We start from the raw sequence: 22,596 nt of genomic DNA, 5'->3' as shown, positions 1-22,596 counted from the left end.
GGTGCCTTATCTAGTTTATATGACCAGTATATGTTTTAACCACTTTTTAAATGATTTGTTATTATTTAATGTGTGTTCTCTCTCTCTCATTTTACAGTCAGAAGCAAACAATTCAGCCATGTTTGGAAAGTTAATGACCATAGCAAGTGAGTAATTCCCACCTTAAATATAGTGTCCTCTTATTTACAGATGGTACGTCTAGAAAGGTTTTAAAGCTGCAGCTATTATTCCAGTTTTGCTGTTCAATTAGAAGTATTGTGGTTCACTCCGTATGGGTGTGTACTATCAAAATATCCTAAATTTAGATTACTTGCTTGTATTTCCCTCCATTTCATAGAAAATTTACCGGATCCTGGAAAAGCACAAGATTTTGTCAAAAAGTTCAATCAGGTTTTGGGTGATGACGAGAAGCTTCGGACTCAGCTTGAGTTGCTCATAAGCCCAACATGCTCTTGTAAACAGGCAGATGTCTGTGTGGTAAGAATGTCTTAGATATATATCTATTTAAAAATTTTTTTTTTCCAATGTTTTGCACAAATATGTAACTCACATAAAGGCCACCTTCAGATGGCTGTATTACGGGCGCATTTTACTATTCCTGTTATGGCATAATAGTTTGGACCACCATAGAACCTCACTTTAGGAACCTCGGAAAGCGGTCCTAATCTGGTGAAGTGGCTCCTCTCACAAGGAGCACTGTATGCCGCTTAACTTGAGTGAATTAATTCAAGCTGAACAGTCATTAAATATTATTTTAATTTGCTTTCGTTCCTAGTTTTTCAACGTTAGCCATGGGTAAAAATGGGCAGTGGAAATTCCCTTGAGGACCACATTTTCTAGACTGATCAGTTGCACACGGTGAACGTGTCTCCTTGGACACACCACTACCTTTTTTTCCTGTGTGTCTGTCCTTATTGGTAACTTTATTTCTGTAAAATTATATTCCTGTCATAAAAGTAAAACTTTTTTTCATTTTTTTTAGAGAGAAATTGCCAGAAAACTTGCTAACCCTAAGCAACCAACAAATCCATTCTTGGAAATGGTAAAATTCTTACTGGAAAGAATAGCTCCTGTACATATAGATTCAGAAGCCATCAGGTATGTAGTAGTGGGTGTGATTGTGCTTTCTCTTCACGGTCTCTTGGTCTATTCAGTTTTGATGATTATGTGGAGATTTGTACATGAAGACATGAACATAAGTATCATGGCTGAACTCTGCACAGTGTGAACACTGTATTTTTAGGAGGTGCTGTGCATCTCCGGTTCTGCGTTGGTCAGAGTTTTAGCCCCCAAAATGCCTTTTTTTTTTTATCATTTCAATTATTTATTTTTACACATCGCGTAACGCTTTTGCTGCATAATTGCCCCGAAGTCAGCACTGTTGAAAGAAAATCTGGCTTAATAAAGCTGATCAATTTAAGATTATCTGGCTGCTGTACCACCTAGAAGACCAATTTAGCAAGACACTTGAAGTAGCATGCAGCGGGACTTGCAGATTTAGCTCTGTGACATATATTTGAGCAAGCATTTCTCTGCACAATGAAGAGATTTTCTGAATGTGACTACCAGAAGCTGAGAGAGGGAGGACCAGGAGGTGATCAAGAAATTAGCCAGAGGCCATCGAATGTGACTGGTATTGGTCGCTGTCGAACAGGTACCTCCCATCCCAGAAACTGCAGGCAGAAAAAAAGAGACTTACTCTACATAAGAAAACAGGAGTTAGTCATCGGAAACCTCCAACCAAGACAGAAAATAAGTTAGAGACCATCAAAAAGTCTTCATCTCTAAATATATAAATGATCCACAGATCCTCTTATAAAGCTTAACTTTGATGTTAATAAGTATGTATGTAATTTAGAATATTATTATTTTAAACATTATTTTATGTTCCAGTGCATTAGTAAAGCTGATGAACAAATCCATTGAAGGTACCGCAGATGATGAAGAGGAAGGTGTCAGTCCTGATTCTGCAATTAGAGCGGGGTTGGAACTTCTAAAGGTAATTTTTTACTCCAGTTGGGAACTATTGGGGATAATCACTACAGGTGCTGCTCCCGTTAACTTGCCATTTGCTATGTAGATAGTTTTGGGGCTTGTACTAATTTTGTAGGTGTTTCTGATGGAGGTGAAGCAGCTCATGTTACTCATAGTAAACTTAAGTTTTGTTTTTTTCTTCTCTCCATGCAGTATTCTTTCTGCAATTATTTTTAATTGTAAAAGAAAAGAAATTCATTTGTATCCTTATTTTAAGGTCCTGTCCTTTACACATCCAACTGCATTCCACTCGGCAGAGACATATGAGTCTTTCCTACAGTGCCTTCGTATGGATGATGACAAGGTAGCGGAGGCAGCAATCCAGATATTTCGCAACACAGGGCATAGAATAGAAATCGATTTGCAACAGATACGATCGTAAGTATTTTGTGATCACTGTATATAGTGTGTGTGTGTGTGTGTGTGTGTGTGTGTGTGTGTGTGTGTGTGTGTGTGTGTGTGTGTGTGTATATATATATATCAATATTAATTGTTCAAAATATTATTAGCTTTGACTCTTCTCGAAAATGGGAGCAGAGAGTTGTACGCACTGCTAGAAAGCATATGATTCTGTGTGCCACTCTGCTCGAGTGCTTCTGCCCATTTGTTTCAGCGATTGATGGTGGGGGGTTTATCAGGATCCGGATCGATCATGACTGCTGACTTGTTACTATGGAGAGTCAACAAGTAATTTACATGTCTTTAGAATCTCTCCGTAATAGAGCTTGGGCGTTGTAACTTCAAGCTATTAAATCTTGGCATAGGTAAACTTATTTTCCTATTTATTTATTTTTTTGAATCAAGTAATTTTTTCTTTTCAACAAAAACACGACATTTGCGACACAGATATCACCCCCCAGCCCCCTTCCTCCAAAGTATGCATGCTCATGAATACATAATAATCAGCACCGAGCTCTGTATCAAATATACAAAATACCATCTATATATATCTATGACATATTCAGATAAGATTTAACATAATCCCCCTAAGACAGACCAGATTCCTCTAAGCAGCGTATATTATCCACCCATCTACCTCACACTAGACTGCAACTCAGCCGCAACCCCCAATGATGAATTCAGGCCCCTACTTTCCTCCCATGGAGACCATATTTTATCGAAGGCATGTTTAACATTTCTAGCCGTGTAAATATATCTTTCCATGCGTGTTAACCACGTGACTTTGTTACAGAATTCCGATAACGTAGGCGGTTTGTCATCCAGCCAATGCTGTGCAATAAGCTTCCTTGCCACATACAGCATACGAGCAACGGCCAGGTTAACATGTTCAGAGATAGAAATATCCTCTACATACCCTGGGACACATACAAACGGAGTGAAATCTACTGACACCCGATATACAGAAGAGTGTCCACCACCTCCGACCAGAACTGTCGCAGCTGCACATATTGCCACATCATGTGTATCAACGTGCCAGGTTCCCCACCACACCTAGGACAGTCGGGGGAGTTCCTGACCCCAAATTTTAGTCAGAAATTCCGGCGTTCTGTACACCCGATGTATCAGAAACAGATGAGAAATACGGTGTGCCTCATTCAGAGAGTTTGGTTTTTTTTAAACTCGTTTTATTGAAAGAATTGTACAATACAAATGTCCATAGTACATAACAGAAAATAAACACATTTATGTAGTCATACAAATATTGAACACAGAGGCATAGTGGCTATGGTGGTATTTAACATGTCATAACTTAATAAATCACATAGTTAACCCTCAGTAATAACATCTCAGCGGGCAAAATACTTTTCCAGGCCAATTTGAATTATTTCAGACAAAATATAGAAATCCTATAAGTAACCAATCGTGCAACATCCGCCCTCCTCAAGGTTGCAGCAACTGGTCCCTCAGGTCTGTGAATCTATGCGGAGTATACAGGGTACACGATGAATCGCACCAAATCTGCCATATTTTATAAAATTTACCAATACACTCTCTTTTCTTATATAATACTCGCTCATATGGAATAATGGAATTGATCAACGATTTCCATTTCGTCACCCTAGGAGGTCTCTGATCCATCCACCGAAGTGTGATGGTTTTCCTCGCCATGAACAATACTTCTTGCAATAGAATACGTATGTGGAATGGCCACTGATCCTCAGGCAGCACCCCAAATAGACAGATCTTGGGTGAAAAGGGGATCGGCTGCTTCACCACTTCCTCAACCACTTTCAACACCTCCCCCCAAAAGGAGGCCACCACTGGGCAATCCCAGATCATATGCCAGAAATCAGATCTGGGAAAACTGCACCTGTGGCATTCAGTGCTAGGATATCTGCCCATTCTATGCAGTCTCACCGGCGTGAGGTAACTGTGATGAACTATAGCTAATTGAATCATTTTGTTATTTGCCGCCGGCGATACAGACATAGGAGATGAAAGTACATCCTCCCATTCCTCCCCTGTCAGATCTGGTATCAGGCTCTCCCATTTATCTTTTACTGGTAACTTGACATTGGCCAGTTTAGCTTGTATAAGAGCCGTGTAGACAGCCGAGATCAGCCCCCGGGGGCCCTGTGATCTAAAAACACCAATCAGAGGGAATCGTGAGAATTTGTGGTCTGACCTAGGGTATTGACTTGCGAGAGCATGTCGCAGCTGCAGATATCTATAGAAGCTTTTTCTAGGGATTTGGAAGTCCTCATTTGCGCAAAGGATTTAATGACATTATCCATATACACATCCCCGACTCTACATACCTCAAAGCCACCCCAGAAAGGGGGGGCCTGCCCCTCCATTAGATGTGAAAGAAGGGGATTATCCCATAGTGGCATGTCCACCTGTATATCTGCATATGCATAAATTTGTTTGGCAGCCGTCCATGCCTGCACTGCCACCTTGTGGATTGGGAGCATTTCTTTATAAGTTCCCGGGGAGCTTTCTAGCACTGGCCAAAGGTGTGTTAGATGCAAATATGTAGCGAGGTGCTGTTCCCTCATTGGTAACGGGTCCGGCCCTGTCCATAGCTGTAGATACCTCAACTGCCCAGCTAGATAGTACATAAACAAGTCCGGCAGTGCCATTCCTCCCTCCTGTTTAGGTCTCTGCAGAGTAGCCAAGCTAAGTTTGGATCTGTTGGATCCCCATATAAAAGCCGGGAATAATGCATGTAGGGATTTAAAAAAGGCCTTATATACTGGTATGGCTGCGTGCTCCAGAACATACAGACATTTTGGCAGAATAACAATTTTAATTAAATTTACGCGGCCCGCCAGTGGAAGTGCCCTCCACACCTTGAATTTGAGCTTGATATAATCGAACAGAGGCAATATATTGGTAATTCGATCCTGCCTATGGTCTCGGTTTATAATAATACCCAGATATTTAAATGACGACACCACCTGCAGACCGTACTCAGCATCCGCCCACCCCACTTCCTTCAAAGGCATGAAAAATGATTTGTTCCAATTAACATGTAGGCCAGAAAATCTACCGAATTGGTTCAGGATTTCAATAGCTAGCCCCAAGTTGTCCTTCGGGTATGACATATACAATATCACGTCATCCGCGTACAAACTAATCCTCTCGTCCTCCCACCACTATTCCCCGATATTCTGGGTGCGTTCTGACACGTATCGCCAAAGGCTCAATAGCTATTGCAAACAATAGCGGGGAGAGAGGGCACCCCTGCCTAGTACCTCTACGGAGTTGAAAATAAGGGGGCATTATACCATTAATCAAAATTTGTGCCCTCGGATCCTTATACAGGATTTTTATCCATTTAATGAAAATTGGGCCAAAACCAAACCTCTGTAATGCTTCAAACAAATATGCCCACTCAACGGAATCGAAGGCTTTGGCCGCATCAAGAGATGCCATTGCCCAGTCCTCCTTCAGTGCCTCTCCTATTTGAGCTAAAATTTGAACCTTGCGTATATTGTCAGATGTGGACCTCCCCGGCATAAAGCCTGCCTGATCCGGGTGGATGAGTTGTAATATCACCTTATTCAGTCTATTTGCCAGTACCTTTGCAAGTATCTTGTAGTCTAGATTCAGTAATGAAATAGGACGGTAAGAGCTACAGTCCCTAGGGTCTTTGTCAGGTTTTAGTAACACTACAATTGTGGCATCATGGAAACTGTCCGGAAATTTTCCCTCCCCCTGGGCATACGAATACATAGAGCATAATGGGGGAATGAGCTGGTCAGAATAACGAAGATATACCTCCAATGGTACCCCGTCCGGGCCCGCTGCCTTACCCTTCGACATATCCCTCAATGCCTGTGTAACCTCGTCTTCCGTGATATCAAGTTCTAACATATCCCTGCCTGCCACATCTAACTGTGGAAATTTCAATTCCTCCAAGTATGATACACACTCGGACCAATCATACGTAGACTGGGAGGAGTATAAGTCCCTATAGAATTGGGTGAATCGGGCCGCTATACTAGGGGTATCAGTCAACTCACGGACCTGACTGTCCTTAATCTTTAGTATTGCTGAGCTCTGAGAGCTGTGGTGAATTAAATGAGCCAGCAATTTACTTGATTGGTTTCCCAATTCAAAATAGGTCTGCCGAGCAAAAAACTGTTTCCTATCAGCTTTTTCTTGTAGTAATAATAAGTATTTACGGCCCATCGTCAGCCATGCATGTTTATTTGCTTCCGATGGGTTTTCTATATATTCGCCCTCCAATGTTTCACATTGCTGTGCCAACTGACCCTCTTCCTTTGCCGCTTCCCTTTTTATGTAGGAGATTGTAGATCGCAAGCAGCCTCTCAAGTAGGCCTTCAGGGTATCCCATAAAATATTAAGATTATCACACGAGTTATTGGTATCTTGAAAAACCTCCAATTGATCTGGTATGCGATCTTGTGGCCCTATCAGGGTGAGCCAGAATGGATGAATTTTCCAGCTACCAATCCTCACAGGCCCTGGGTGATTGAATCGCGCTACCATCGGAGAGTGATCTGACACTCCCCTGACTTCATAAGAAACATCCGTTACCATCGGAACCATTAGAGCGTTCCCAAAGATATCATCATCTATACGGGACAGGGAATTCCTACCGATAGAATGACATGAGTATACCTTTACATTCGGATGTTTGCACCTAAATATATCTATCCAACCCATTTCTTGAAATGGCAAATTAAACTCTGTTGGAGCCACCGGTGCAGCCCCAAAATCCACTTCCCCTCTAAATCTATCACATTTGGGATCCATGACCATGTTAAGGTCCCCCATGCCCAGTACCGTAGCTTGTGGATAAACGGCAGCAAATGCGGCAGCCTCATGTAAAATCTGTATATTCGCCGGAGGAGGAACATATAGGCCCAGTAATACAAATGGTATAGTGTCGATGTAAGCATGTATAAACACATATCTACCTTCCTTATCCACTTTAATTTTGACCGCTTCCCACCTCAGAGATTTGTGGATTAATACAGATACCACCCGGGAGTCGGACGTATGAAAAGCGTGTGAAGACCATTGGATCCAAGGTCTACGCAATAATCTCGCTTTGTCTGGGATTAAATGCGTCTCTTGCAGACATATTATAGAGGGATTAAATTTACGGATACATGCAAAAATGGCCGCCCTTTTCCTCGGGGTACCCAGCCCCCGAACATTCCAAGACACGATCGGTATAGACGCCATTAGTGGGCCCGGAAACTGTCTGCCTCGGAGGGAAGATGGCTCCCGACTCCTGCATAATACCAATATACTTTCCCTAGCGACCTTTCCCCACCTTCTTTGCACTGTATGACTTTTTAGACATTTGCATTCATAAATGAGTATAATTTCGCCTAAATACGGCGTTGAAAACATAAACGACAGAGCAAACATATAAACAGTAAATTGTATCGGCAATGCGAGATGACACATAGGCCATTGCCGAATCATGCCCTCCTCGTGGCACCAAAGAGTAACGGGGAAGGCCCCGTGCTATTAGGCAGTGTTAACGTATCCTTCCCTATCTGCATCTTCAAGCACCACATTACATCTTAAGCCCTTTCCATAAATTCGTACAGGAGAACTATAAATCAATCATCAGTTTAAACAATACATCAGTAATATTTAACCGCAATATGCTTCCTGTGCAAATACCAGGATCTCTCCTGCGATTTCTCAACTGAGACCCCTTCTTCACTTCGGCCGGGTCACTCCTTCCCAGTATAGGCCAAGCTCCGTGAACAGAATGGTAACGGATTGATAGTCCCGGCAGCCCATCCAAATGAAATGGGGAGGATAAGAATGACCCTTTTCAAGGCCTCCGGATCTATCCACCCGCCGGATAAATCTTCAAGCTGGGTGTACCGTAACATTGGAATCCCTCCTTAAACACAGGAGACCAACCAGCAAAAAAAAACCTTTTAGCCTGCATCAGGCGCATGAGGAACTCCAGCACCATCTTTAAATTCCAGCACTTTCCATCCTCACCCTCCAAAGGAATCACACGCGGCGGGGCGATCTCTTCCCTCTCACCCAATCGTCGGCCTCCAACGGAGAGTTAAAAAAGATAGAACGGTCGTTATCCACTACCCGCAGCCTTGCAGGATACGCCATAGAATATGGGATATTGAGATCCCTCAGCCGCCTTTTCACCGCCATGAACGTAGCTCTGCGCTTTTGTAGATCCGCCGAGAAATCCGGGAATATGGATATAGCGACGCCATTATACTTAATTCCTTGCAGTCGGCGGGCTTGGCGTAGGATCATGTCCCTGTCGTTACAAAGGCCTGCGAATAAGGTGCATCTGGCAGTATCTCTTTCAACCACTTAGATATGAATTCGCCCGGATCTTGGCCCTCCGACTTCTCAGGCATTCCTATTATCTGGATATTATTCCGGCGCAGCCTATTTTCCAAATCATCATTTTTTTGTTTTAATAACTCCGTCATGGATTCCAGATCCGTAATCGCACGTGGCATGGCCGCCGTCCTGTCTTCCACTCCCGACACTCTATCCTCCACATGCGTCACTCGTTCTCTCAAGGCCTGCATATCCTGCCTGATGAGGCCTATATCAATTTTCACCTCCTCCATCTTTCCGGTCAGGTCTTGCATGCTGATATGGCTGCCAGGAGTTTATTCATCACCTCCGTCGGGGTAGGTTCCGGCTCTGTCTCCTCCACCACCGCTGAAGAAGATGTCGTCCCGCCAGGCGTCTCACTGCCCTTTGAGCGCTGCTGCAGAGAAGCACGGCCGCCATCTTTGGTATCTTCCCGGGCATAGCTCTGTAGCTTTTCCGTGGCCATTTGACCTCTCGTGGGGCCCATAACTCCACTCTTACCGCCCGACTGCTGCCTGGATCTCCGGGACGTAATGATGAAGGTAAGGAACAATCAGGATATTCACAGGATCAATATAGCACGGGACCACAGCGGAGCTCTCAAGTCATGCGACAACTCCCGTTGCACGCCAAGCCACGCCCCCATTCAGAGAGAGTTTAGGGATCCGTGACCATATATCTCCCAACTGACTCTCTTCTATGGGCCAAAGATCTCTTTCCCATTTACTTCGCAGCATGGAAGGGGAGTCATCAAGGAATCTTATCAGAAGACTTTTGTATAAAAGGGATATAAGGCCAGAAGTGTGACTAGTCTTACTAATAACGCCTATCAGGACATTATCCATTAATGTGACAGCGTTACCCCTGTGCTCCACACCGTACGCAAGTCAAACCTGCAGATATTTGTAAAATTGGGTATGAGGAAGACCAAACTCAGTCTGTAAACATGAGAATAATTTCAATTCCTGATTATCCAACAACTGACCCATTCTACGAACCCCTTGGTCTTTCCATAGAGCAAAATCTGTATCCCAAATAGCCGTATACTGTGTACAACCAGTTATACCCTGAACAGTTCGAACACTCCACCAGACCTTGTGTATCAAATACAGCATTGGATAATGTTTAGTATGCTGTTTAAACTTCTGTGCCTCTAGCGCCTCGTATAAAGAGTCTTAAAGGAACAGTGTCATCACCAATTATTTTTTTATATGTTAAAGCTGTTAGTGCTTTATTAAAAACGTTTATATTCATTTGTGTGTTTGTGTTTTACTTTTTCTTATTTTTACACTTTTTCTTCCCTATGGGGGCTGCCATTTTTTGTTCCATTTCTGTCTGTGTCGATTAACGACACATACAGACATGGAATACGGCAGCCACAGTCCCATAGGGACTGCGAACGGCTCCCGTCCCATTGACTTCAGTGTACGGCGTCTGTGTGGGAACTGCGCATGCGCCGCTCCCACACAGTCCAATTCGAAATTGGCGCCGTCCGGCGCCATTTTCCTGTGGACCGGAAGTCGCGGCCGGACAGTAATATTACTACTTCCGGTCGCGGCTTCCGGATTTGTGCACTTGGACCAGCGGCAGCAAACGGAGCGGACGGGCCGGAGGGAGCCGCGGCGGCAGGAGCAGGTAAGAGATTTCAATGTATGTTCGTGTTTGTGTGTGTTTACTACTGTATGTAAACCTACTACACTGTGTGTTAGCTCAAAAAATGGCGACACACAGTGTAGGAGGTTACACCGTTCAAACCCCTCGTTTATCCCGGCACTAGCCAGGATAAAGGAGGGGGGGATGCTGAGAGCTCACTAGAGCGAGGGCTTTTTACCCAATTTTGCAGCAGAAAAGCTATGTGGTTGCTTTACCACATATTTTTGGGAATGGCTCCATCTAGTGACCAGAAATGGTAAATACTATAAATTTGAATCCAATTGAATCCAATTTATAATATTTCCTGACTCGTGAAAAAAATAAAAAAAATTTGAACAATGTTTAATCACCCACACACTAAATGTTTAATTTTTAAAAAAAAACATGTTTTTCTGGCAACACATTGCCTTTAACACAGGAAATGCTGTAAGAGCAGCCTATGGGAATCAACTGAGTCATCAATATCCCACCCTCTGAGATGTTGCAACTGAGAGGCTAGATAATACAAGCGGAGCGCCAGACTTATTTTCATATTTACTTTTGTTACGTCTACTTTAAGTTTAATGTAAAACACAATTTTGTTCTTGTTGCGACAGGGCGCACGTTACTGAGAAGTGTAAAGCACTACTTGGATATGTGTTCCCCACATGGCTGATAATCTGTTACTTTTGTGTGTGTGTGTGTGTGTGTGTGTATATATATATATATATATATATATATATATATATAGCAGATCGTAATGTCATGCTGTGTGTAATTTCTGTTTTTGCGGCGCTGCATCGGAATAAATAGAGCAGGCAGCCGTTAAATCTCCCTGCTCTCTGCTACCAGTGATTGCTGGGTTTATCCCTGCTCGAAAGGGTTAGATAGATATCCGTATCGATCTCACCCGTTTAACCCCTCAGATGCGGCGCTCAATAGCGAGTGCCGCATCTGAGTGGTTTTGGAGAGAGGAAGGGAGCTCCCTCTCATCCCACCGGCACCCGGCGATAAGATCGCCGAGTGTCTGTGTCCTCTATGGCAGCCGGGGGTCCTAATAAAGGCCCCCAGGTCTGCCTGTAGTGAATGCCTGCAAGGTCATGCCAGAGGCATGGCCTAGCAGATGCCTGTCCGTTTTTACACGGACAGGCAGTAATACACTGCAATACAGAAGTCCCTAGTGAGACTAGTAAAAAAAACAAAACAAAAAAAACACTTTTTTTCCCCTTACAAACTTCTTTATTAAAAAATAAAGTTAAAAAGTTACACATATTTGATATCACCACGTCCGTAACGACCCCAACTATAAAGTTATTACATCATTTAACCCGCACGGTGAAAGTCGTAAAAAATAATCAAAAAATTGCAGTTTTCTTTGAATCATGCCTTAAAAAAGAATGTGATCAAAAAGTCGCATCTACTCTAAAATGGTATCAATAAAAACTACAAGTCGTCCCACAATAAAAAAGCCCACAAACTGCATCGGCGAAAAAATAAAAGTTATGGCTCTTCATATATAGAGAAACAAAAACAAATAATTTTGAAAAAAGTGTTTTTACTGTGTAAACGTAGTAAAACCTAAAAAATCAATATAAATTTGGTATCGTTGCAATCGCAACAACCCGCTGAATAAAGTTATTGTGTTATTTATACCACACGGTAAACGGCGTAAATTTAGGACGCAAAAAAGTGTGGCGAAATTGTTGTTTTTTTTCTATTCCCCCCCCCCCCCCAAAAAGTTACACAATAAATTCTATGTACCCCAAAATTGTGCCATTAAAAATTACAACTTGTCCCGCAAAAAACAAGACCTTATACAGCTATGTCGATGCAAAAATAAAAAAAGTGTATAGCTCTTTGAATGAGACGATGGAAAAACGTAAAAAATAGCCTGGTCATTAAGATCTAAAATAGGCTGGACATTAACTGGTTGCCGACACAGAACGAGAATGCTCGTCCTGAGCGGCGAGTACTTCGCGCATTAGGACGAGCATTCTCGTCCTGTGTGACAGCGGTCTGTGCGGCAATCGAGAGCGGAGCAACGTCTGTAATATACAGCCACGGCCCCGCTCTCACAGCGGAGAGGAGAGAAACATCTACTCTCTGCCGTTAACCCTTTGAACGCCGCAATGAAAGCTGATCGCGGCGTTCACAGATAACTGACTAGATCCAAGCCCACAACTCGTATGGCGAGACAGCCCAGGGTCCATTGAAGGACCCCAGGGCTGTCTGAACATATTTCCTGTTAGGGCATACTGAGGTATGCCCTAACAACTGCCTGTGTACAATCAGTAACAGGCTAATGTACTGGCATATAGATCTATGCCAGTACATTACAGTTACAAAATCAAAATGATAAATCCCTTTATGGGATTAAAAAAAAAAAAAGTTAAATGAATGTAAAAAAAATTTATGATAAATAAATAAAAAGTAAAAAAAACACAAACACATTTTTTATAATAAATAAACTTTTTAAAATATAAGTCCCAAAACATGAAATAATACAGACATATTTGGTATCGCCACGACCGTAACAACCTGTGCAAGAAATGCATAACATTATTTATGATGATCGGTGTATGGTGTAAAAAAAAACCATTAAAACTGCTGCGGAATGGTTTTTTTTCTGCATTTTCGCCAAAATAAAAATTTATAGAAATTAAACGATAATGTATTTGTACCAAAAAATGGTGCCTACATAAAGTACAACTCGTCCCGCAAAAAACAAAGTCTCATACAACTAGGTCGTACAAAAAATAAGAGTTATGAGCGTCGGGATGCAAAGAGGGAAATATAAAATTGTTCTGTCCTTAAGGGGTTAATAAGTCAACAAATGTTTATTTAAAAAAAAAAAAATGCACTATTTGCTTTTGCACAATAGGGTTATGGCAAAATGCAGTGTAGACTTTACTGATTTGTATAGCGGAGTCTCATATTGTAGTCTAAAGTACAATAACACATGTCCAAAAATGGTTCTATAATTTGTGTGCTTTCCGTTTTTTTTATATTTAAATTTTAATATATTTGCAAAATGTGTAATTTAATAGGACGCTTATTCCAGTTTTGCATCAGAAGGCCAAGAGGGGTACACCTCATCAAGCAAAGCAGGCTGTACACTGCATCCATGCTATATTCTCTAATAAAGAAGTGCAACTGGCTCAGATCTTTGAGGTAATAGATTTCTATTCTATGCAATTATTTACAATAGTACTGCTGATAGCTGTGCAAGAATCCGCTGTCTGGTTTTAGTGATAGTCATGCCTTTTTTATTCAGCATTATGAACAATAATAATCTGCATGTAAGAAGCCATTGAACTGCATGTTAATAACTCATTCTCATGAAAACATGTATTTATGTAGTATTGAAGGCAAATTTTAAAACAAATTCCCCAAAATTTATGACCATAATGCTTTAGCGTTGTCTTTGGGAAGTAAAGTAGTAGTAACCTGTGAATGCTATTCGTGCTTGCCTCTGTCACATTTCCAGCTGCTGTAGCACATTCTCTGCGCCACCTTGCATACTACTTCCTAGGACCACACAGTGAAAAGCTTGATCATTTTGGTTTGTTTGTTCAACAACTCAACCTACAACACAAATTGTCTATTTTGCATGGATTATTTCTTGGTGTACGCCTCTATATTCAATGTAGTTTTAATTTAAAGAGGCTCTGTCACCAGATTTTGCAACCCCTATCTGCTATTGCAGCAGATCGGCGCTACAATGTAGATTACAGTAACTGTTTTATTTTTAAAAAACGAGCATTTTTGGCCAAGTTATGACCATTTTTGTAGTTATGCAAATGAGGCTTGCAAAAGTCCAAGTGGGTGTGTTTAAAAGTAAAAGTCCAAGTGGGCGTGTATTATGTGCGTACATCGGGGCGTTTTTTACTTCTTTTACTAGCTGGGCGTTCTGACGAGAAGTATCATCCACTTGTCTTCACAACGCCCAGCTTCTGGCAGTGCAGACACAGCGGGTTCTCGAGAGATCACGCTGTGACGTCACTCACTTCCTGCCCCAGGTCCTGCATCGTGTCGGACGAGCGAGGACACATCGGCACCAGAGGCTACAGTTGATTCTGCAGCAGCATCGGCGTTTGCAGGTAAGTAGCTACATCGACTTACCTGCAAACGCTGATGCTGCTGCAGAATCAACTGTAGCCTCTGGTGCCGATGTGTCCTCGTCCGACACGATGCAGGACCTGGGGCAGGAAGTGAGTGACGTCACAGCGTGATCTCTCGAACACGCTGTGTCTGCACTGCCAGAAGCTGGGCGTTGTGAAGACAAGTGGATGATACTTCTCTTCTCAACGCCCAGCTAGTAAAAGAAGTAAACACACCCAGATGTAACACACATAATACACGCCCAGATGTAACACACATAATACACGCCCAGATGTAACACACATAATACACGCCCAGATGTAACACACATAATACACGCCCAGATGTAACACACATAATACACGCCCAGATGTACGCACATAATACACGCCCAGTTGGACTTTTACTTTAAACACGCCCAGTTGGACTTTAGAAAGCCTCATTTACATAAATATAAAAATGGTCATAACTTGGCCAAAAATGCTCGTTTTTTTTAAAAAAAAAACGTTACTCTTATCTCCATTGCAGCGCTGGTCTGCTGCAATAGCAGATAGGGGTTGCAAAATCTGGTGACAGAGCCTCTTTAAGTGATGTCCGGACAGTTTTTTTGGGGGGTGGGGGGGTTTTGTTTGTTTTTTCCAAAGTCTTTAAAATTCACGTTACAGAAAGTCATGTTTAAATCTCATACACCTTCATGTTTAAAACATTTGTTGTCTGTACTAATACTCATGTTCTCAGTAACTTTAAATTAATAAATCTATGCTTTGTTGCAGCCCCTCAGTCGAAGTCTCAATGCAGATGTACCAGAACAATTAATAACACCTCTAGTATCTCTGGGTCACATTTCCATGTTGGCACCTGATCAATTTGCCTCACCTATGAAATCTGTTGTGGCAAACTTTATTGTCAAAGATCTGCTAATGAATGACCGGGTAAGATTCCTCAAAACATTTTTGATTATTTTTGTATTGTCTTTACAAATATCTTCATCTTTGTATATATTTTTTTTCCCCCCACCTATAGACTAATGGTGATAAGATTGGCAAACTCTGGTCACCTGATGAAGAAGTTTCACCAGAAGTTCTTGCTAAAGTAAGAATACATATGTAGTAGTGCTCAGTTTATACTGTTTGTTTTCTGTTAATCTTTGTGTGTCATTTTGTAAAGTGTTAATTTCTGGTTATTTTAGAGGGTGATCTGTAATTTGCATTTACAGATTTATTTTTATTTAATAAATGAATGCAAAAAAATTTAATGTAACAAATTAACCTGCCATTGTATCAGTAAGTATGGACTTTTTCTGTAAGATTAGATTATTTCCCATATTCTGTGGTTTGTATATATTGAATGCAGCCATTAAATTCATTTTTTTTGTAAAGTCTATTAATTTATGTGCATTTAATACTGTGTATATATGTGTGGTTTTACTTTTAAAAGTGTCTAATGTCCAAATAAATCTTTAGCCTGCATAAGGTGTGTGGATAAGTTTGCATTAATGTCATTGGGGGGGGGGGGGGGGGGTACACAGCACTATGGGTATAGACCCTTGACACTAGGAGACGAAATTGGTAGGAAATAAGTGTTGGCTCCACCCAGGCAAGCCATACCCTACTCCCAGACACTGATCTGATCTGTTTGTAGCCTGCTTCTCAGGTTTGCTACACTTTTTCCTTCAGCTACAGGGAGTTTCTCAGCCTCTATTGCCAGCAAGTCCACACCCTAAATCATCTGCTTCCGCAGCTGATATGGCAGTATCCACACTATGTAAGAGGTTATGGAAGTGGTGACCATGCGGGCGAGTATGAGGTGTATGATGAACCCTGGGAGATTTCCATCCAGCCCCTGTGACGTTAGTGACTAACTATAGTTGTGGTCGCTGTAATAAGTGTTTTTTTCTGTAGTCCGCCTACCTCACTATGCACCCAGTGACTGCAGTACAAGACCACCCAGGATAATGCACCCTAGCAGAATGTAGCCCCACCCGTGACTGAGCATTGTCCTTCACCCAGGACTTAGGTGACCTTATCCAGACTCTCCAAAACCATGCCTTTTTGTTTCTGGAACGCCCGCCATCCCAGATAAAGGCCCAGATTAGTGCTGGAATCTTCCTCATAGGTGATGCACCATTTTCTGCGAGGTAGGGCCATGCAGCATTATCAGAAGTGTCCGGGTACGATCCAGCTCTTCTACAGGTATTTCGCCAGCGTCCCATTAGGACCAGCACTGTAGAAGCTGCCTCTACAGGTTTAGTCTGTCTCACTTTGAAAATCCTCCGACTACAAGTGATTTCCAAGTGGGCTGTCTCTCCTTTGGAGGATCCGTCTGTGTTAAGACTTTTTAAGGGCACTTCGTTACCACTGTCGGTTGCGGCATCTTTTAGCGATTCTCTAACTGAATCTACTTTTGCTTGCTCCTAGGCCAAACAGGTCCACCAGGACATTGCAGGAGAAGCTTCATTTAGGACCTGGCCTCTCAGCTTGTCCATGCTTCCATGTTCTTATGCGAGGCCTCCCTTGAGTCAGCCTGTTTCACTGCAATGGCTAATTCCGTGGTAATACTCTAAATACAGTCTAGCTTAAATCCTTGGTTGCCGACCCTGTTTCGAAGAAGCCTTTCGCCGGTCTTCCCATTCCTTGGAGCAAGCTCCATGGTAAGCGTCTGGATGAACTCCTCTCTGAGACCACTGGAGTTTCCTCCTAGTACAGAACTGTCCTGGATTCCAGCAGCCTTCCCATTGTTCTCTGGTTTTGTTCCCTTTATAACTTCCCACCAGCAAGGTCCAGGTGACTCTCATGGCGCTTGTCGGCGCCGGGAGAGTTGCTGTTATGTCTTATCTGCACAACCTCTCGATGAAGGCTCCCTCTGGAGAGTGCAATCTTTCCAGTCTCGGAATGACCCTGGACACCTAGAAGAGATTCAAATGGATCATCATCAGAAAGAAGTTGTCTCTGCTGCCAGCTGAGTACATGGAATTCCTGGGTATGATATTCCATACCAGAACGGCCAGGGTTCTTCTCCCGGAGGACAAGATCAGTGCCATCCAGGCCGTGGTGGCTCTCCTTTGCCAGGATGCTGCAGTTCCCATTTGCTTTTTTATGTGGGTTCTGGGCAAGATGGTGTCAGTCTTCGTAGCCATCCCCTATGCCCAATTCAAACGAAGCCTATCCAGATGGCAATCCTCACACGTTCGTCCGGTCTGGGTCTAGACCAACTTTTCGGGATGGTTCCAGGAGCAGAGCGACCAAGTCCGCTCGTATACTCCACTAGGCAGAGAATCCAGCGGTCAGTGGTCTACGTGCTGGGTGTGGGGAACTGGGCTGCAAACTTTTTCTATCAGGAAAATTTGGATCCGGGGCAATGGTCACTTCTTTGGGAAATTTTTCCTCCAGATCTACTGGAATTGGGGCATCTCATATGTCGTCCTCTTCGCTTCTCGTCTCAACCACAAGGTTCCAACCTAAGTGACCAGAGCTTAGGAACCTTAGGCTCTTGCTGTCGACGCCCTGGTCACACCATGGGAAGGTTTTTCTTCTGTGTCTCTTTCCGCCCCTTCTGTTACTACCCAGAACTCTCAAGCTTGTCAAAGCAGAGGGTATTCCAGGTATCCTGGTGAACCCAGACCAGTTTTGCTGGGCCTGCTACAGAAACTTATTTAAGCTGCTCGCAGACTCCCCATGGCGCTTTCTACTGCAACACAACTACAATTCCAAGGTCCGCTGTTCCACCGCACTTAACCTCATCTTCGTATAGCAGCGTGGCTGTTGCAGCAGAGTTTCGGAGATCTCACTTTCTTTCAGAACCTGTCATCCAGATGATGTTGAAGGCACCAAAACTAGAAGAAGCGAGACCGCACAGCCAAAAATAAAGGGTATTTATTCACCCACAAATGCAACGTTTCAACCCAACAGGGCCTTTCTCAAGCAGATGTTGAAGGCATGGAAGCCTCATTCTGCCAAGGTGTACCATTTCCACTGGAATGAGCAACCTAGTTTGCATCTATTGGTGTGTTACACCCCTAGGGTTCTGGCTTTTCAACAGTCTGATCTAGACCAGGGCCTCAGCCTAGCTTCTCTAAAGGGCCATGTCTTTTCTCTCGATCTCCTCAATCTTTTTTCAACAAATAACTGACTCTACGATCCCAGCTGAAGATACCGGAACTCCCTTTCGGCATCCCTTTTAACTTGGTACTGGGGGCTCTTCAGGTCTTTTCATTCAGTTATGGGACAATTCGCTCAGGTTTCTTTCCTGGAAGGTTTTTGAACTAACTGCACTATTCTGTAAGGCTGGGTTCACACGAGCACATTAACGTCCGTAATGGACGGACGTATTTCGGCCGGAAGTCCCGGACCGAACTCTGTGCAGGGAGCCGGGCTCCTAGCATCGTAGTTATGTACGACGCTAGGAGTCCCTGCCTCTCCGGGGAACTACTGTCCCGTACTGAAAACATGATTACAGTACGGGACAGTTGTCCTGCAGAGAGGCAGGGACTCTTGTTGGAAAAAGTGTCACAGGGACTTGAATATGATGTTCAGCCAAACACATTTTTCAGTGTGTTTTTGTCAGAAAAGTGGCATAAATATTTTAAAACACTGGCTAACTAAAGCCAGCACTAGGGGGACCTTAGTGCCTATAGATTTATACAGCTACTATTGAAATAAATGAGCTGTAAAAATCTCTATGCAGTGATCTTCCCCTAGTGGTGGCTGCAGTAAAAGCCTGCGTTAGGAAGCAGTAGTAAAGTGCCGGCTAGGGCTACGTGATTATGACCTGAATCAATATTGTGAATGACTGTTCCCCTTCCCACCTGCAAACAGAGTGCAGAACCCTTGTTCTTGGTATCGATGGGGGGCCCATTTGTCCGATTCCCAACAATCAAATATTTTCTGCCGTTTTTATCGATATGCCAAAAATGTCTGTAATTGCCTTTAGTACTTCTAATAGGGATGTCACGATACCAGAATTTGGACTTCGAAACTGATACTTCGTTTAGTATTGCGATTTCGATACCAATTCAATACTTTGCCAACTGTAATAAAAAAAGTTCTTCCATTTTGTCATGTGAGGCGCGTGGTGTGATGATGAATTTAACCTCCACGTGCCTCTCACATTAATAGTAATTAACCCCATCATGTTTCTCAGTCATAATGGGTTGATGTGTGAGGTACATGATGGGGTTAATTACTATTAATGTGAGGCACATCGGGGTTAAATTCATCACACCGCGTGCCCCACAATATGTGATAGAAAGCAGTTTTTATTTTATTTTTTTACAGCGTACACATCATAAATGATGCAAAAAAAATTGTTGTGACGGTTATTACGGCCGCGCCAATACTGAATGTGCATATTTTATGTATTGAGACTTATTTTAATGTTTATTGTAAAAAAAGGTGTGTGTATTTTTTTTTATTTAACATTACTTTTGTTTTTACTTTATTTTTTAAACTTTAATGTACTGGTATATATCTATATTCCAGTACATTAGACTATGTACGGATTGTACACAGGCAGTTGTTAAGACATACCTAAGTATGCCCTAACCGGAAATATGGTAAGACAGCCCTGGGGTCCTTCAATAGACCCTGTGCTGTCTGCCCATATATGGTATGTCCCTCAATCGCGTCACAGGAATTCCCTGTGACGCAATCCAAGGGGCATCCCCCCTTCTCATTTTCTCCTGAATGCTGCAGTCCGCTTTGATCGCAGCATTCACGGGAATAACAGAGGAGATGAGAGGTTTCTCTGATCTCCGCCAGCGGGGCTGCGGCTGTGTAATAGTCATTGCCCCACTCCTGACAGGAAGTGCGTGCGCGGTCAGCATGAGGTGATGCGGCCGGCGCTGCACTAATGAGCGGTGGTTCTGGCACTGAGGACAGAACATGGGGGTGTTTTGTAACGCGCCCGCCATGTTCTGTCTTCCGTGCCGCCGCTCATTAGTGCAGCGCCGACCACATCACATCATCCTGGCCGCGCACACTTGTTATCAGGACTCAGGAGCGCGGCAATGACTATCACACAGCTGCAGCCCCGCTCTCATACATTCATGTGTTACTATACTGAGCTGTGCGGACGCACAGCTAAGTATCGAAATACATGAAATAACGGTATCGAAACCGTTTGGGGATGCACAGTATCAAAGTTTCGATGCATCGTGCATCCCTACTTCTAATGATGTTCACCAGAAAAGAAAAATTAGGTCTGAGTTTAAGGCCCTGTTCACACTGAGTTTTTTTGCAGGCAGAAAAATCTGCCTCGAAATTCCTTCAGGAATTCTTGCACCAATTTTCACGGCCATTGAGCGCCGCGGGGAAAAAACGTCACGAAAAATGCTTTCACTGCCTCTGAATGATTTCAATGGAAGGCGGAACCGCGCCAAGAAAGAGCATGCCGCTTTTTATTTTATTTTTACCGCGAGAGGCTAAAACCGGCACATTGGGAAAAACGCCTCTGATTGAAATCAATGGGAGGCGATTTTTGCCGCTGATTCCAAAGCGGTTTCCACGCGGTCAGAATGAGCATAGAAAACTGTGTGAACGGAGCATAATGATTTGAGTTTCCTTCCGAGTTTTGTGAAGTTATATTCTAGTACACAGCTGGTTTATTGTACATAGATGGAAGAAGGGGAGACCATGGCCACCGCAAGAGTATCCAACAGTTGCATGCAGCCCCAGGCTTATTCAAGTGTACATGCTTTACAGAATGACAACAAAATAGTCCCCAAATAATATTCTCTGAACCTGTATAGCTTCACAATTGACGAATTTACTCAAAACATGTTGATAGTTTTAGATGGTACTGACTTCTTTTTTTGTAAGGTTTATGTCTTATCTCAGCGCTGGCCAAATCCTAGTAGCCAGGTAGCAAGTGTTTGAAAATTCACTGACACCTATCCTTTTCAATTGCTTTCTATTGATGTCCATGATTAGGGGCCATTGAAGATGATCTAGCTGTCCTGTCATCCAATGTCTCTCGTATTTTCTCCATCGCTGTATTTACCTGTATAACTAACAGTTGTTGGCTTGTGAATTTCATCTGAAGTAGTGAGATTTGAGTCTCTGTAAACTTGTTGACTCTTCTTGGGATGTCGTCATTCTACCTTTTTATTATAAATATTTTCTTAGGGCATTTTTCTGCATGAAGTGGCTTGGTTATTGCATTTTGGGTTATCACGATGACTTTCTTCAAAATGTTTTTTGTTAGTTGTCCTTTTAACCAAATGTGTCATTGTGCCAATAGCTAAATGATGTCACCACCAGATGTTTGATTTTTATATAGGTTTTGAGATAACTTGTTTGGAACGCTGGACCATATTAGGCCCTGTTCACACAGAGTTTTTTGGCACGGAAACCGCTCTGAAAAACTCGTAAAAAAACGCTCAAAAATGCCTCCCATTGTTTTCACTGCGAGTAAAAAAAACTGCGTCGCGGTAAAAAGAAGCGACATGACCCATCTTGAGGCGGTTTCCGCCTCCAAAACCCCATTTCAATCAGTCAGAAAGGGTAAAAAAAAACACCTTGACGAGTTTTTGTCAAACCACTGTGCAAAAAACGTCTGGAGCAGTTTTTGCAGGAGGAATTTTCTTCCTGCAAAAAAACTCAGTGTGAACACAGCATTAAAGTAAATCTATCTTTTTATCAGATTGTTTTCAGGTCCAAAATTCGGTTCTTATTTATAAATCTATCTTTATAGGGGTTGGAGCTCAGTTTTTCATATATAAAGCTCCTTACTATCTGCAGCCACCACTAGATGGATCTTAGGCGTTAATTGCATACTGCTATTCAATTAACACAATAATAAGTCTGCAGTAAGCTCCCATGCTCCCTCTAGGGGTGACTGCAGGCAGCCAGTATGTTATGTTTTTAATCTGTCTATGTTGGGGATTTTGATCTCTTAATCAGAAAAACAGAGCTCTGACCACTATAAAGATATATAAGAAATTAAAGAGGCTCTGTCACCACATTATAAGTGGCCTATCTTGTACATAATGTGATCGGTGCTGTAATGTAGATTACAGCAGTGTTTTTTTATTTAGAAAAACTATCAATTTTGACCTATTTTAGATTTATGCTAATG

At 42.7% G+C, this 22,596-nt stretch overlaps 1 protein-coding gene across 3 annotated transcripts in view; it reads left to right on the top strand.

The window, feature by feature from the left end:
• Window positions 1–22,596, top strand: part of PDS5A (PDS5 cohesin associated factor A) — a 153,161-nt gene that overhangs the window by 109,439 nt on the left and 21,126 nt on the right. For all 3 annotated transcript variants that reach the window (XM_075859341.1, XM_075859335.1, XM_075859328.1), the window contains exons 15-22: window positions 98–146; window positions 338–477; window positions 983–1,098; window positions 1,894–1,999; window positions 2,252–2,412; window positions 13,470–13,593; window positions 15,297–15,455; window positions 15,547–15,615. In XM_075859341.1, coding sequence (XP_075715456.1) covers window positions 98–146; window positions 338–477; window positions 983–1,098; window positions 1,894–1,999; window positions 2,252–2,412; window positions 13,470–13,593; window positions 15,297–15,455; window positions 15,547–15,615 — 924 coding nt within the window. The remainder of the gene's footprint in view (window positions 1–97; window positions 147–337; window positions 478–982; window positions 1,099–1,893; window positions 2,000–2,251; window positions 2,413–13,469; window positions 13,594–15,296; window positions 15,456–15,546; window positions 15,616–22,596) is intronic.

This window comes from Rhinoderma darwinii, chromosome 1, assembly GCF_050947455.1.
Source record: "Rhinoderma darwinii isolate aRhiDar2 chromosome 1, aRhiDar2.hap1, whole genome shotgun sequence".
NCBI lineage: Eukaryota > Metazoa > Chordata > Amphibia > Anura > Rhinodermatidae > Rhinoderma > Rhinoderma darwinii.
This window is presented reverse-complemented; position numbering and strand designations above follow the sequence as displayed.